Source organism: Oncorhynchus clarkii, chromosome 7, assembly GCF_045791955.1.
Source record: "Oncorhynchus clarkii lewisi isolate Uvic-CL-2024 chromosome 7, UVic_Ocla_1.0, whole genome shotgun sequence".
NCBI classification, from domain to species: Eukaryota; Metazoa; Chordata; class Actinopteri; order Salmoniformes; family Salmonidae; genus Oncorhynchus; species Oncorhynchus clarkii.
The window spans coordinates 81,488,086-81,505,187 of NC_092153.1; the positions used below are offsets into that span (position 1 = coordinate 81,488,086).

Consider the following 17,102-nt stretch of genomic DNA (forward strand, 5'->3'; position numbering starts at 1 on the left):
TCTAGTCAGTCTAGTCAGTCTAGTATCTACAGCCTCTAGTCAGTCTAGTCAGTCTAGTGTCTACATCCTCTAGTTAGTCTAGTATCTACAGCCTCTAGTCAGTCTAGTATCTACAGCCTCTAGTCAGTCTAGTCAGTCTAGTGTCTACATCCTCTAGTTAGTCTAGTATCTACAGCCTCTAGTCAGTCTAGTATCTACAGCCTCTAGTCAGTCTAGTATCTAAAGCCTCTAGTCAGTCTAGTCAGTCTAGTGTCTACAGCCTCTAGTTAGTCTAGTATCTACAGCCTCTAGTTAGTCTAGTATCTACAGGCTCTAGTTAGTCTAGTCAGTCTAGAATCTACAGCCTCTAGTCTGTCTAGTAAGTCTAGTATCTACAGCCTCTAGTCGGTCTAGTCAGTCTAGTATCTACAGCCTCTAGTTAGTCTAGTCAGTCTAGTATCTACAGCCTCTAGTTAATCTAGTCAGTCTAGTATCTACAGCCTCTAGTTAGTCTAGTCAGACTTGTTTTTACAGACTCTAGTCAGTCCAGTCTGTCTAGTATCTACAGCTTCTAGTCAGACTAGTAAGTCTAGTATCTACAGCCTCTAGTCTGTCTAGTAAGTCTAGTACCTACAGACTTTAGTTAGTCTACTCAGTATTGTATCTACAGCCTCTAATCAGTCTAGTGTCTACAGTCTCTAGTCTGCCTAGTAAGTCTATTATCTAAAGCCTCTAGTCTGTCTACTATCTACAGTCTCTAGTTTGTCTAGTTAGTCTAGTATCTACAGCCTCTAGTTAGTCTAGTATGTCTTGTATCTACAGTCTCTAGTCAGTCTACTCAGTCTACTCAGTTCAGTCAGTCTAGTCAGTTCAGTCACTCTTGTCAATCTAGTCAGTTCAGTCTAATCGGCTCATCAGTCTTTCTAGTCAGTCTAGTATCTACAGCCTCTAGTTAGTCTAGTGTCTACATCCTCTAGTTAGTCTAGTATCTACAGCCTCTAGGTCAGTCTAGTCAATTCAGTCAGTCTAGTCAGTCTAGTCAGTCTAGTCAGTCTAGTCAGTCTAGTCAGTTCAGTCACTCTAGTCAGTCTAGTCAGTCTAGTCAGTTCAGTCACTCTAGTCAGTCTAGTCAGTCTAGTCAGTCTAGTCAGTTCAGTCACTCTAGTCAGTCTAGTCAGTCCAGTCAGTCCAGTCAGTCTAATCAGTTTAGTCAGTCTAGTCAGTCTAGTCAGTCTAGTCAGTCTAGTCCCTTCAGTCACTCTAGTCAGTCTAGTCAGTCTAGTATCAACAGCCTCTAGTCAGTCTAGTACCTACAGCCTCTAGTTAGTCTAGTCAGTCTAGTACCTACAGCCTCTAGTTAGTCTAGTATGTCTTGTATCTACAGTCTCTAGTCAGTCTAGTCAGTCTACTCAGTCCAGTCAGTCTAATCAGTTCAGTCAGTGTAGTCTTTCTGATATCAACAGCCTCTAGTCAGTCTAGAATCTACAGCCTCTAGTCAGTCTAGTATCTACAGCCTCTAGTCAGTCTAGTCAGTCTAGTATCTACAGCCTCTAGTCAGTCTTGTATCTACAGCTTCTAGGTCAGTCTAGTCAGTCTAGTATCTACAGCCTCTAGGTCAGTCTAGTCAGTCTAGTATCTACAGCCTCTAGGTCAGACTAGTCAGTCTAGTATCTACAGCCTCTAGGTCAGTCTAGTCAGTCTAGTATCTACAGCCTCTAGTCAGTCTAGTATCTACAGCCTCTAGTCAGTCTAGTCAGTCTAGTATCTACAGCCTCTAGGCCAGTCTAGTCAGTCTAGTCAGTCTAGTCAGTCTAGTCAGTCCAGTCAGTCTAGTCAGTTCAGTCACTCTAGTCAGTCTAGTCAGTCTAGTCAGTCTAGTCCCTTCAGTCAGTCTAATCAGTTTAGTGTACTTCTCATCCAGTACCTCCAGCCAGTTCCACTTATTTTTATTTCACTCACTTATCTATTCTTAGAACCCAAAAGGGTTCTACTTGGAACCAAAATAGTTCTACCTGGAACCAGAAGGGTTCTACCTGGAACCAAAAGAGTTCTACCTGGAACTCCAGAAGGGTTCTACCTGGAACCAAAAGAGTTCTACCTGGAACCAAAAGAGTTCTATCTAGAATCAAAGAGGGTTGTTCAAAGTGTTCCCATACCAGTCTATAAGCCTATAGTGTGAAGTGGGGGATCTAAAAGTGTTCCCATACCAGTCTATAAGCCTATAGTGTGAAGTGGGGGATCTAAAAGTGTTCCCATACCAGTCTATAAGCCTATAGTGTGAAGTGGGGGATCTAAAAGCTTATAGAAAGGTTGGGATTCATCCTCATGTACATGAAAGACCTCAGCTCTCTGTGTCCAGAATGAGGCTTACCCCCTAGTAATGAACATGTCTCTCTGGGTAGCTACTGCTCTTTTTACAGTGCTGGGCCAAACCAAGCCAAGCTGTACTGGGGTGGCCTAGTGGCCTACATATCCACCATCTAGTTGCTGGAACTGTGTTTGAAAGGACCTTTGTGAAAATAACATATTTGAGACATATTTGAGCCATGGTTTGGGTACACGAAAAGTGGTCTTCTGACCTCAATGGTACTTGCTGGATAAATAAAGATTAAATGGAAAGGTATGGTTCAGATTGGCATTAAACAGTATAAATGGTATGCCAAATCTACCCTAGCTGTCCCAACACTACCTTAGAGCCAATAGACTGCAGGGAAAGAGGGAGAGAGGAATGGGAGCTTCACAACCAACTGTGACAGTGTAGAAAGCAGCACAAAGACGCACAAACAAGGAAGAAGAAACCAAAATGTTGAAAGTGCCACCGAACCCTCGGGACTGGGATTAATAGAATCGTAAGCTGCAGCTTTGTGAGTTCTAGATGGTGGGGAGAAGGATATGGAGGGAGAGAGAGCAGGGCCGGCTCTTGGCATAAGCAAAATAAGTGACTGCTGGAGGGCCACCGATACCAATTTATTTATTTATTTATTTTTTTTGGGGGGGGGGGGGGGGGGCCTCAAAAGTACTGAGTTAAATGGAAGAATACACAAGGTGCATCAGCAATTTGTCTCTTGTTATGTCAGTCACAGACAGACACCAAATTAGCACAAAAAAAATTAGATTGGTAAATTATTCTTGCCAGCTATCTAAACTTGTGTGATTACTGACCAGGAATGCATGGCACGTGCCCCAGATGGCCCTGACCTCCAGGGGGGCCCCAATGATTTTGTTAGTCACTCTCACTCAGATATCATATTACCTTGGCATAAGTCATGGATAAATGTGTAGAAACTTGCTTTAGAACTGGACATTAACTCTCCGGCATCAAGAGGGAGGCAATTCAAATGTTTTGTGGCGAGGTAATGGGGTTGGGGTGGGGGCAGAGAGAAAATGTTGCTTAGGGCCCCTAAGAGAAGCTAGAGCCGGTCCTGAGAGAGACTAATAGAGAGAGAGAAGAGGGAGATAGAGAGAGAGAGAGACAACGAGAGAGAGAGATAGCGAGGAGAGAGAGAGAGAGAGAGGGAGAGAGAGACAACGAGAGAGAGGGAAAGAGGGAGAGAGAGAGAAAGAGGGGGAGGGAGAGAGAGACAACGAGAGAGAGGGAAAGAGAGAGACAACGAGAGAGAGAGCGAGAGAGAGAGAGATAGCGAGAGAGAGAGAGACAACGAGAGAGAGAGAGCGAGAGAGAGAGAGAGCGAGAGAGAGAGAGAGAGAGAAAGAGGGAGAGAGAGAGAGAGAGACAACGAGAGAGAGAGAGAGAGAGAGACATAATGATATTTGAAATGTCTTTATTCTTTTGAAACATCTGTAAGTGTAATGACCACTGTTATTTTTTTATTGTTATTTCACTTTTGTTTATTAGCTAATTCACTTGCTTTGACAATGTATACATATGTTTCTCATGCCAATAAAGCCCTTAAATTGAATTGAGAGAGAGAGAGAGAGAGAGAGAGAGAGAGAGAGAGAGAGAGAGAGAGAGAGAGAGAAACATGGTATACATGAGACAGACGCACTGGTTGCCCTCTAGGTTACAGAGAGCTGGTAGTCCCATCCACCAAACTACCAGGTGTGAAACAGGGAAGAGACTCAGGGGGTATGCTAATTTGGTATATAGCAAATCTAACTCACGCTATTAAATTAATCAAAACAAGAACATTTTACATCTGTCTAGAAATTAATAAGGACATTTTTCTCAACAGAGAAAAATGTGTCTTCATGTGTGCTATATATATCCCCCCCAATAGAATGACCATACTTTAACAATGGCAGCTTCTCCATCCTAGAGGGGGGATCAACAATTCCCAGGCCCAGGGACATGTACTAGTCCGTGGCAACCTAAATGCCAGAACTGGACATGACACCCTCATCAGACAGGGGGACAAACACCTACCTGGAAGTGACAGTATTTCCTCCCCCATGCGCACCCCTAGACACAACTATGACAATATAACCAACCAAAACAGGGCAAAACTCCTGCAGCACTGTGGGAAGCTGGGTATATACATTGTCATTGGTAGACTTCGACGGGACTCCTACGGTAGGTGTACCTACTATACAGTAGCTCATCTCTTGGCAGTAGTACTATAGACTACTTTATCATTGACCTCAACCCGGAGTACCTTAGGGTGCCAGTCCACTTAGGGTGTCAGTCCACCGACACCCTTATCAGATCACAACAAAATCACACTCCACTTGAACAGAGATATGATCAATCATGATGCATCATAGCCAGAGGAAGTGCATGGATATTAATACATGCTATATATGGAAGGAAAGCAGTGTGGAAATCTACCAAAAAACAATTAAGCAACAAAAAATCAATCCCTTCTGGACAATTTCCTGGACAAAATGTTTCACTCTTATTGTGAAGGTGTGAACTTGGCAGTATAAAACCTAAACTATATATTTGACCTCTCAGCTTCCCTATCAAATCAAAAAAAAAATGTAATGCAGACAACCTAAGAAAATTCAAAACAATAACAAATGGTTTGATGAAGAATGCAAAAATCTAAGAAAGAAATTGAGAAACCAAAAACCTAGAGACCCAGAAAACCTGAGTGAGACAGGGATACAGCTTAACCTCTACGGGACCAGTACAACTCAGTAAGACACAAATAATGGTGTTCCAAAAAAGGTCCAGTCGCCAGGACAACAAATACAAAATCCATCTAGACACCGTTTCCTTAGAGCACACAAAAAAACTATACATACCTCAGCCTAAATATCAGCGCCACAGGTAACTTCCACAAAGCTCTGAACAATCTGAGAGACAAGGCAAGAAGGGCCTTCTATGCCATCAAAAGGAACATAAAATTTGACATACCCATAGGATCTAACAATACTTGGATCAGATATAGAACCCATTGACCTTAATGGTTGTGAGGTCTGGGGTCCGTTTACCAATCAATAATTCACATAACGGGAAAAACAACAAATTGAGACTCTGTAAAAAATATCCTCTGTGTACAACGTAAAACACCAAATAATTAATGCAGAGCAGAATTAGGCCAATACTCGCTAATTATCAAAATCCAGAAAAGAGCCGTTAAATTCTACAACCAGGAGAAGGAAGCGATTCCCAAATCTTCCATAACAAAGCCAACACCTACAGAGAGATGAACCTGGAGAAGAGTCCCCTAAGCAAGCTGGTCCTGGGGCTCTGTTCACAAACACAAATAGACCTCACAGAGCCCCAGGACAGCAACACAACTAGACCCAACAAAGTCATGAGAAAACAAAAAAGATACAGTGCCTTGCGAAAGTATTCAGCCCCCTTGAACTTTGCGACCTTTTGCCACATTTCAAGCTTCAAACATAAAGATATAAAACTGTATTTTTTTGTGAAGAATCAACAACAAGTGGGACACAATCATGAAGTGGAACGACATTTATTGGATATTTCAAACTTTTTTAACAAATCAAAAACTGAAAAATTGGGCGTGCAAAATTATTCAGCCCCCTTAAGTTAATACTTTGTAGCGCCACCTTTTGCTGCGATTACAGCTGTAAGTCGCTTGTGGTATGTCTCTATCAGTTTTGCACATCGAGAGACTGAAATTTTTTCCCATTCCTCCTTGCAAAACAGCTCGAGCTCAGTGAGGTTGGATGGAGAGCATTTGTGAACAGCAGTTTTCAATTCTTTCCACAGATTCTCGATTGGATTCAGGTCTGGACTTTGACTTGGCCATTCGAACACCTGGATATGTTTATTTTTTAACCATTCCATTGTAGATTTTGCTTTATGTTTTGGATCATTGTCTTGTTGGAAGACAAATCTCCGTCCCAGTCTCAGGTCTTTTGCAGACTCCATCAGGTTTTCTTCCAGAATGGTCCTGTATTTGGCTCCATCCATCTTCCCATCAATTTTAACCATCTTCCCTGTCCCTGCTGAAGAAAAGCAGGCCCAAACCATGATGCTGCCACCACCATGTTTGACAGTGGGGATGGTGTGTTCAGCTGTGTTGCTTTTACGCCAAACATAACGTTTTGCATTGTTGCCAAAAAGTTCAATTTTGGTTTCATCTGACCAGAGCACCTTCTTCCACATGTTTGGTGTGTCTCCCAGGTGGCTTGAGGCAAACTTTAAACAACACTTTTTATGGATATCTTTAAGAAATGGCTTTCTTCTTGCCACTCTTCCGTAAAGGCCAGATTTGTGCAATATACGACTGATTGTTGTCCTATGGACAGAGTCTCCCACCTCAGCTGTAGATCTCTGCAGTTCATCCAGAGTGATCATGGGCCTCTTGGCTGCATCTCTGATCAGTCTTCTCCTTGTATGAGCTGAAAGTTTAGAGGGACGGCCAGGTCTTGGTAGATTTGCAGTGGTCTGATACTCCTTCCATTTCAATATTATCGCTTGCACAGTGCTCCTTGGGATGTTTAAAGCTTGAGAAATCTTTTTGTATCCAAATCCGGCTTTAAACTTCTTCACAACAGTATCTCGGACCTGCCTGGTGTGTTCCTTGTTCTTCATGATGCTTTCTGCGCTTTCGACGGACCTTTGAGACTATCACAGTGCAGGTGCATTTATACGGAGACTTGATTACACACAGGTGGATTGTATTTATCATCATTAGTCATTTAGGTCAACATTGGATCATTCAGAGATCCTCACTGAACTTCTGGAGAGAGTTTGCTGCACTGAAAGTAAAGGGGCTGAATAATTTTGCACGCCCAATTTTTCAGTTTTTGTAGTAATATCCAATAAATGTCTTCCACTTCATGATTGTGTCCCACTTGTTGTTGATTCTTCACAAAAAATACAGTTTTATATCTTTATGTTTGAAGCCTGAAATGTGGCAAAAGGTCGCAAAGTTCAAGGGGGCCGAATACTTTCGCAAGGCACTGTATGTTTCTCATGCCAATAAAGCCCCTTAAATTGAAGAGAGAGAGAGAGAGAGAGAGAGAGAGAGAGAGAGAGAGAGAGAGAGAGAGAGAGAGAGAGAGAGAGAGAGAGAGAGAGAGAGAGAGAGAGAGAGAGAGAGAGAGAGAGAGAGAGAGAGAGAGAGAGAGAGAGAGAGAGAGAGAGAGAGAGAGAGAGAGAGGAGGGAGGGAGAGAGAGAGAGAGGGGGGGGGGTTATGGGGGTTCTAAGGTTGTTGGCATGTGTTTGTTGTTCTCCTTCACAGGTGTCTAAAAGCCTTAAGTACTTTTTGGTCTAAAATTGCAACTGATTAAAAACCCACCTACTTTTTTTTCTGAACTCATGAATTTCAGAAATACTGAGAAATAAATCAAATAATGTCTGACAGCAGCTGTATACTTGCCATACTTGAATGATTAAAACTAAATAACTAATGTTTTAAAAAGTGGGTAGACCTACTTTAAAGGTCATGCACAGTCATCGTATTTCCCAGGTAAAAACATAATACTTTTATGCAATTCAAATGTTCAGAATTTGACAAATGTATAAACTTCTCCCTCATCTTCAACTATCAGGAAGCCTGAAAGAACGTGTTAAGTGGGAAGGGAGCTTCATGAGCTCACCTTGACTGATAGATATTTGAAACACCCTTGTGGTCGTTGCCAGGTAACTAAACAATCAGAACTTAAAATATACCAGCGAGTACACACAGGAGAGAAATCATGTTATTGATGATTTGACTTCAAGGCTAAATAGAATGCATCAATCCATTTTCTCTCCAATATTCATTCATGGGTTAACAGAGTTGTTCATGGATTGTTGGGTATCTGATGAACAGCAACAAGACACCAGTGTCTTTCAATTGCCTTTGTAACTAATTACAGAATACAGTTCACTGATACGAATCTTCACCAGTGTTCAAGAAGTGTACGCATTAAATGACAAAAAGTTCAGCATTTTGTTTTTGGATCAGACATTGATTGGATCATTTACAATAGACCAGCAGTCTAAATATTTATTAACATGAATACTTATGAATAATTATGTTAAGATATATTGGCGGCATCATTTGACATTAAAAAGGAATAATAATTAGCGCCAAAAGCCTAATATAGACCCTTAGCATCCCATTGGAACAATTTGTAAAAACTCACCCCATCCCAAAGCTTGAGAAAAACAACAACAAAAAAACAAACAAAATGTGATATACAGTATCACCTAAACATGAATTACTTGGTGGTTTCGGTAAATGCAACCAAACTACAGAGATTGAGAGAGGAAGAGGGAGGGAGAGGAGGGTAGGGGGCTCCATGTAACCAGCTTCATTCAAGCAGGCTTAATTGAGACCAATCCAGGAATGGCCTCGTCCTTGTTCAGGCTTCCCACACTGGGCAGACAGGGTTCCTGGGATGGACAGCTCGCACAGATTCCCCACAGCTTCCCCACAGCTTCCCGACAGCTTCCCGAGAGCTTCCCTACAGATTCCCCACAGATTCCCCACAGATTCCCCACAGATTCCCTACAGATTCCCCACAGATTCCCTACAGATTCCCCACAGATTCCCCACAGATTCCCCACAGATTCCCCACAGGTTCCCCACAGATTCCCCACAGCTTCCCCACATATTCCCCACAGCTTCCCGACAGATTCCCCACAGATTCCCCACAGATTCCCCACATACGGTGCTGGATCAAGGATGATTGTTCTCCCCCAATTAATAAAGCAGCTTCGCTCCAAATGTGGACTACATGTGTGACATTTAAAGCCTCAGCCTGTCCACCGGAAATAAAAAATAATTTTGTGCTGTCTGATGTAACGTTAAATTATCACTATGGCATCCAGTCACAACACAGCAGGCTTTTCCCAGCATGCATCCAGTAGCTTGCTAGTTAAAAGGCACAACACAGTCGAGAAGGTGTTAGTTACCAGTATCGTTCTGCCTCATTCCGCTTGAGATGTCTTATACGTTAAATGTACAGTTGAAGTCGGAAGTTTGCATTCATCTTAGCCAAATACATTTAAACTCAGTTTTTACACAATTCCTGACATTTAATCCCAGTCAGTTAGGATCACCACTTGATTTTAAGAATGTGAAATGTCAGAATAATAGTAGAGAGAATGATTTATTTCAGCTTTTATTTCTTTCATAACATTCCCAGTGGGTCAGACGTTTACATACACTTAATTAGTATATGGTAGCATTGCTTATAAATTGTTTAACTTGGGTCAAACGTTTCGGGTAGCCTTCCACAAGCTTCCGAAAATAAGATTGGTGAACTTTGGCCCATTCCTCTTGACAGAGCTGGTGTAACTGAGTCAGGATTGTAGGCTTCCTTGCTCGCAAACGCTTTTTCAGTTCTGCCCACAAATTTTATTTAGGATTGAGGTCAGGGCTTTGTGATGGCCACTCCAATACCTTGACTTTGTTGTCCTTAAGCCATTTTGCCACAACTTTGGAAATATGCTTTGGGTCATTGTCCATTTGGAAGACCCATTCGAGACCAAGCTTTAACTTCCTGACTGATGTCGTGAGATGTTGCTTCAATATATCCACATAATTGTCCATCCTCATGATGCCATCTATTTTGTGAAGTACAACAGTCCCTCCTGCAGCAAAGCACCCCCACAACAGGATGCTGCCATCCATGTGCTTCACGGTTGGGATGGTGTTCTTTTGCTCGCAAGCCTCCCCCTTTTTCCTCCAAACATAACGATGATCATTATGGCCAAATTGTTTTTGTTTCATCAGACCAGAGGACATTTCTCCAAAAAGTACGATCTTTGTCCCCAGGCGCAGTTGCAAACCGTAGTCTGAGTGTCCTTTCAGGTTATGTCGATATAGGACTAGTTTTACTGTGGATATAGATACTTTTGTACCTGTTTCCTCCAGCATCTTCACAAGGTCCTTTGCTGTTGTTCTGGGATTGATTTGCATTTTTCGCACCAAAGTACGTTAATCTCTTCCTGAGCGGTATGACGGCTGCGTGGTCCCATGGTTTTTATACATGCGTATTATTGTTTTTACAGATGAATGTGGTACATTCAGGCATTTGGAAATTGCTCCCAATGATGAACCAGACATGTGGAGGTCCACAATTTTTTCCCGAGGTCTTGGCTGATGTCTTTTGATTTTCCCATGATGTCAAGCAAAGAGGCACTGAGTTTGAAGGTAGGCCTTGAAATACATCCACAGGTACACCTCCAATTGACTTAAATTACGTCAATTATCCTATCAGAAGCTCCTAAAGCCCTGACATAATTTTCTGGAATTTTCCAAGCTGTTTAAAGTCACAGTCAACTTAGTCTATGTAAACTTCTGACCCACTGGAATTGTGGTACAGTGAATTATAAGTGAAATAATCTGTCTGCAAAACAATTATTGTAAAAATGACTTGTGTCATTCACAAAGTAGATGTCCTAACCGACTTGCCAAAAACTATAGTTTGTTAACATGACATTTGTGGAGTGGTTGAAAAACAAGTTTTAATGACTCCAACCTAAGGGTATGTAAACTTCCGACTTCAACTGTAAGCAAAGTCACATGACACGCACATGTGATGACGGCTATATTAAGGAACTACATATTTAAATTAGTTAAGATTATAAAACACTGCCACTGCTGTATAATATGTCGGGCTTTAAGTGAAGTTGCTTGAAGCCCGAAGTAATTCCTTTTTTTTGGTGGGGGGGGTTTACCCACTTTCATCTCCCCAATTTCGATCTTGTCTCATCACTGCAAGTCCCCAACGAGCTCGGGAGGCCAAGGTCGAGTAATGTGTCGTCCCGAAACATGACCCGCCTAAGCGCGCTTCTTAACACCCGTCTGCTTAACACGGAAGTCATTTCGCACCAATGTGTCAGAGGAAACACTATTCAACTAATGACCGAGATCAGCCTCCAGGCGCCCAGCCTGCCACAAGGAGTCTCTAGATCACGGTGAGCCAAGTAAACCCGGACAACATGGAGTTAACCGGGACAACATGGAGTTAACCGGGACAACATGGAGTTAACCGGGACAACATGGAGTTAACCGGGACAACATGGAGTTAACCTGGACAACATGGAGTTAACCGGGACAACAATCCATGGCCTCTTAGCATTCTGTTGACAGAGTAGGGTGTGAGTCCCTAAGATTACCGTATTCGCTATATAGTGCGTTACTTTTGACCTGACGCGGCTGTCATCTGAGAAACACCCACAGAGCCTCATCTGAGACACACACCCACAGAGCCTCATCTGAGACACACACCCACAGAGCCTCATCTGAGACACACCCACAGAGCCTCATCTAAGACACACCCACAGAGCCTCATCTGAGACACACCCACAGAGCCTCATCTGAGACACACCCACAGAGCCTCATCTGAGACACACCCACAGAGCCTCATCTGAGACACACCCACAGAGCCTCATCTGAGACACACACCCACAGAGCCTCATCTGAGACACACACCCACAGAGCCTCATCTGAGACACACACCCACAAAGCCTCATCTAAGACACACCCACAGAGCCTCATCTGAGACACACCCACAGAGCCTCATCTAAGACACACCCACAGAGCCTCATCTGAGACACACCCACAGAGCCTCATCTAAGACACACCCACAGAGCATCATCGGAGACACACCCACAGAGCCTCATCTGAGACACACACCCACAGAGCCTCATCTGAGACACACCCACAGAGCCTCATCTAAGACACACCCACAGAGCCTCATCTGAGACACACACCCACAGAGCCTCATCTGAGACACACCCACAGAGCCTCATCTGAGACACACCCACAGAGCCTCATCTGAGACACATTGCTGTAAGCACAGCGCATGGGTACTAGTGGTGTAATGGGTTTGTGTTCTGGTGCAGGTTTGGACTGCCAACTGGGACATTTAAATACATTAGCTAGGTAGAGAACAGCTGTGTCGATACCTTTTCTATCAGACAAGCAATAATTAAAGTGATATTCTCTGCACATATCTCCAACCGAAAACTATGATCCATGGGGATATACTGGCAGACATCTGATCATTTCCCATTACAGTTTTAATGTCCCCATATCTATTGTAAACCCTATAGGCCTGTGTGAAATGCCCATATGGATATGCTGGCTGACAAATAATGATTTCCTGTTAAAATGTTAACGATATTTCCACGTCTAAATTCCTATGTCCAGTCCTGTGTGTGTAAATCTGGGACAAATTGTGTGTCCTAATCGATCAGAGATAACCATTGGCTGCTAATATAATAAGAAGGTGGGAAAACCCAATTGATCTGCGGTAATATGACATTTGCGGTTGCTATGACCACAACGGCGATTGGTGCAGGTAGGCCCTAACTACAGTTGCCCTACTACTGCGGTTCAGAGTTGAATAGGCCCAGAACTCTGAAGGTAGTTATTGGCAGGGATATTGGGGGTGTATTCCGTGAGGTGAATACATACTGTTGTGCCCTACTGAACAAGGCCAGAATGCGAAAGCAGTGAGCGAATAGCAGTGCGGTGGCGGCATGGAGCTGTCCTTCAGCACCACGCTCTATGAACGTTCCACAATGCTGTGCCCTACTACTGAACGAGGCCTGAATGCGAGAGCAGTAGAGCGGTGCGGTCGCAGTACGAAGCTGTTCTTTCAAAACCATGCACTACTGAAGCAATGCGGTGCCGTATAGTGATACAGGAAGTAGTCCTTTCAGCACCATGCAATGCTATTGAAGTTCAACCGTTTTTACTGTAGCCGGGTATCTCGCAGTACAGATACCGATTTTAAGAACTGAGCTGAGTCTTTAAACCTGAACTTGGTGTCTCACAAGATGAAATAAAAACGTATATGCGTACTAGCATTATACAACTTTACAGGCTGTGGTACACTGTAGCCTTTCAAGCATACAACAGCATCACAAATGCATCAAACACTTGGGGGAGAGGACACATACCAGCATCAGTGGGCTGAAATCGATTTCTAAACATTTATATGTATCTCGGGTGTAAATTAAGGCCATTAATGGAATCTGAAATAGTTATGAGAAGGTATCATTCACTCGGTGTGTTTGTGTCACTAATAACTGAATAATATAGACAGCAACTACACCGTGTTAATAAGCTTGTCTTACCTGAAACAGACGTAATATGTTCGCCACCATGATCGATACAGAACTCGCTGAAGCTCCTATCACTCCCACAACTTTTTCTGGCTTGACGAACACTGGTGGTTCACCGTTAGTACACCTCACATCCGACGTGTCTTTTTGTATGAGTGCCTGCACAAAAGTCAGAGACTTCTCCAGAGCATAGGTGTCCCTCGAACACGTATCGAGCACCCGGGCACCTAGGGTGACATTGGGAAGAAGATCGTCATCACTGTTGATTTGGTCCAAGGCATACATCATAGCTTCGAGACGATGGATCCCGTTCTCTTTCTTGATATCCCCACACGGCTCTCCCGGGATCCCACGGGCGTGCACAGGGAAGAGGCCGCCAAGGGTCAGGTCTCCCTCCATTCTTATGGAATGCGGCGCGTAAATTTCCTGCGATGCCGTAAGGTCAAATAGAGCTTTCATCACACATAATACTTGCCACGTAAAGTAGGGTTTCTTCAGTTCTAGAACCACACCACCATTCCTTAGCTTGGCCATGGTCTCTCTCTTGCTCTTTCCCCTTATGCCTCCTCCGACTTCGATTTAGAAAAAAGACCGGACGCACCGAGGTACTTTTTTTTATAATACTTCAATGAAATAAAGGTGAGGCATCGTCCAAAGTAAGTTAATGTGTGCTTATTTGTAAGAAGAAAATGCGCAGGTGAGAAAGGTGCGCATATTATTCCGCTATAGGCTACCGACGGGTTTGCCAATGCGTTACTCCTCCTAAATGTGCGCACGACTTCCCAATAGCAGTGTACGGTTCACACAATCGCTTGTTGCTCGGACACCCATTCCAGGTTTGAAGACAGTGGGTCGACATTCAATAAAGAACACTAACCGACTAATACTTTGTAGAAACAAAAATGTAATGGATACTAATCATAACTCATTAAATGTATTTAAATACGCATTAAATGCGCACGAATACGTGATGTTGATATTCCACGGTTTAAAGCGTGAATCACCACTGAACTCCCACCGTGCGCTGATGTCATAGGCTACTTTCCACAAAGAATATCTAAACGCTAATAAATTGTTTTAAAGCAAACGGACAACTCGGGAAATCTTCAAGATATAGAACTCCGAAAAGTTGACGTTTATTTCACAAGCAGTCCATCACAGGAGCACACATCTTGAGGCGCATGATGATAACGGAATTGCGTTCTGAACATGTTCAGCTGGTGTCTGTGACATCCTCCTCTTCACGCAAACAACGAACTTCTCCGAGACTCCCGTATGGCTAAGAATGCAGCGGCTTCTCTCTGATGAAAGTAGTCTTTCTTTCGTTGTTGATCCCTTAGAAATCCCTCACTTGGAAGGAGAGGATGGAGAGGAGACATACAAGTATCTCCCCCTGAGCGCTACGGAGGGAATGACGCCTTCTCTCTCTCTCTCTCGCTCACCCTCTCTCTTTCTCTCCACGGAAAAATCAAATATGCGTTTGTAAAATGACTTAATGCCCAAAGCCTGCAACACACATTTTATTTTTTAGCTTAAATCACAGAATGGGCTTTTATGTGTATCCCAGTCTACTACACCAATATATCAACTGTATGTCTATGACTACAATATCATTGTTCAAATTAATTTGTTGTAAATATTATATTAGAGAGAGGGAGGGAGGGGGGGCTTTGATTGCGAGAAATGGATAATACAAATCGATATCAGGAATCCCTAATGGTTACGCTTGTGTAGGCAACCAGGGAAAACCTGATGTACCATACACTGTTCATTGAGCGTAGGAGGTTACCTAATTCTGTTGCAGCTTTATGCAAGCTATTGCCGACCGTGCAATCATGCATGTTTGCTATATTTTGCATGCAAGCCCGCACACACAGAAATACACGGAAAAAGAGAGATACGTCTCACACACACACACGCACGCACGCACGCACGCACACACACACACACACACACACACACACACACACACACACACACACACACACACACACACACATGTATGCTCGCACACATACGCACACAACGGTGTACATAAGTCACAGAATCCATTATTAGAAAATACATGTATTGCCCATGCGTTGTTGTTAAGTTCTTGGTTGGATGGAAAGACGTCTTTGAAGATGTGGTTCGAGTATTATTACAACTGCTCGTAATACACTGTCGTTTCATGTATAATGACCTTAACAAGTATGAGGTATAGAGAATAATCTTGAAAATAATCTGTCCATGATCCATTGTACAAGATGGTCTTTCAAATATTATAAAGGATAGAAAATAATGGACACACATAAGAGCAGTTCCACATTAAGCGTGTTATCCTGAGACTCCAATTTTTCACTTTATAATGCATGTCAAACAAAAAAAACTATGATTTCAAAGTAAAAAAAAAACAAACAAACATCCAACTCCACAAACAAGTACCAATTCTAACAATTTCCAAAGAATGTTTTTACATTCTTGAAGTGTAAAGCAGATGCATAGTTTGATAACATAATGAGGGTTTGTACTTTTTGGTTGCATCATTCTGTTACCATACTTAGCAAGCTGCACTGTTCTTCAAGTAAATGTGTTCTGGTAAAATGTTCAACAGAAAGTCATGGTTGTGCGTAGAGGTGTATGGTTTGTTTAACATTGCAATCATTGGTTGTTGTTTGGCATAAATGTTATAAGTGAAACATCAGATTCTCTGCATCAATATGATACTGTGGGATTGCCCGACATTACAGTAAACTTCAGTCTGCCCGACACTACAGTATGTGTCACTCTGCCTGAAACTACAGTATGTGTCACTCTGCCTGACACGACAGTAAACATCACTCTGCCTGACACTACAGTATGTGACACTCTGCCTGACACTACAGTATGTGACACTCTGCCCGACATTACAGTAAACATCACTCTGCCTGACACTACAGTGTGTGACACTCTGCCTGACACTACAGTATGTGTCACTCTGCCTGACACTACAGTATGTGACACTCTGCCTGACACTACAGTAAACATCACTCTGCCTGACACTACAGTGTGTGACACTCTGCCTGACACTACAGTAAACATCACTCTGCCTGACACTACAGTATGTGACACTCTGCCCGACATTACAGTAAACTTCAGTCTGCCCGACACTACAGTATGTGACACTCTGCCTGACACTACATTATGTGCCACTCTGCCTGACACTACAGTATGTGACACTCTGACTGAAACTACAGTAAACATCACTCTGCCTGACACTACAGTGTGTGACACTCTGCCTGACACTACAGTAAACATCACTCTGCCTGACACTACAGTATGTGACACTCTGCCTGACACTACATTATGTGCCACTCTGCCTGACACTACAGTATGTGACACTCTGACTGAAACTACAGTAAACATCACTCTGCCTGACACTACAGTGTGTGACACTCTGCCTGACACTACAGTTAACATCACTCTGCCTGACACTACAGTATGTGTCACTCTGCCTGACACTACAGTAAACATCACTCTGCCTGACACTACAGTATGTGACACTCTGCCTGACACTACAGTATGTAACACTCTGCCTGACACTACAGTAAACATCACTCTGCCTGACACTACAGTTAACATCACTCTGCCTGACACTACAGTAAACATCACTCTGCCTGACACTACAGTATGTGACACTCTGCCTGACACTAC

General features: G+C 43.0%; 1 protein-coding gene across 1 annotated transcript in view; it reads right to left on the reverse strand.

Annotated features, from left to right (window-relative positions):
- The window catches only part of LOC139413906 (glutamate metabotropic receptor 7), a 366,925-nt gene extending 352,897 nt beyond the window's left edge, over positions 1-14,028 (reverse strand). The window contains exon 1 of the mRNA XM_071161753.1: positions 13,443-14,028. Coding sequence (XP_071017854.1) covers positions 13,443-13,964 — 522 coding nt within the window. The 5' untranslated portion in view covers positions 13,965-14,028. The remainder of the gene's footprint in view (positions 1-13,442) is intronic.
- Positions 14,029-17,102: the final 3,074 nt, after the last annotated feature.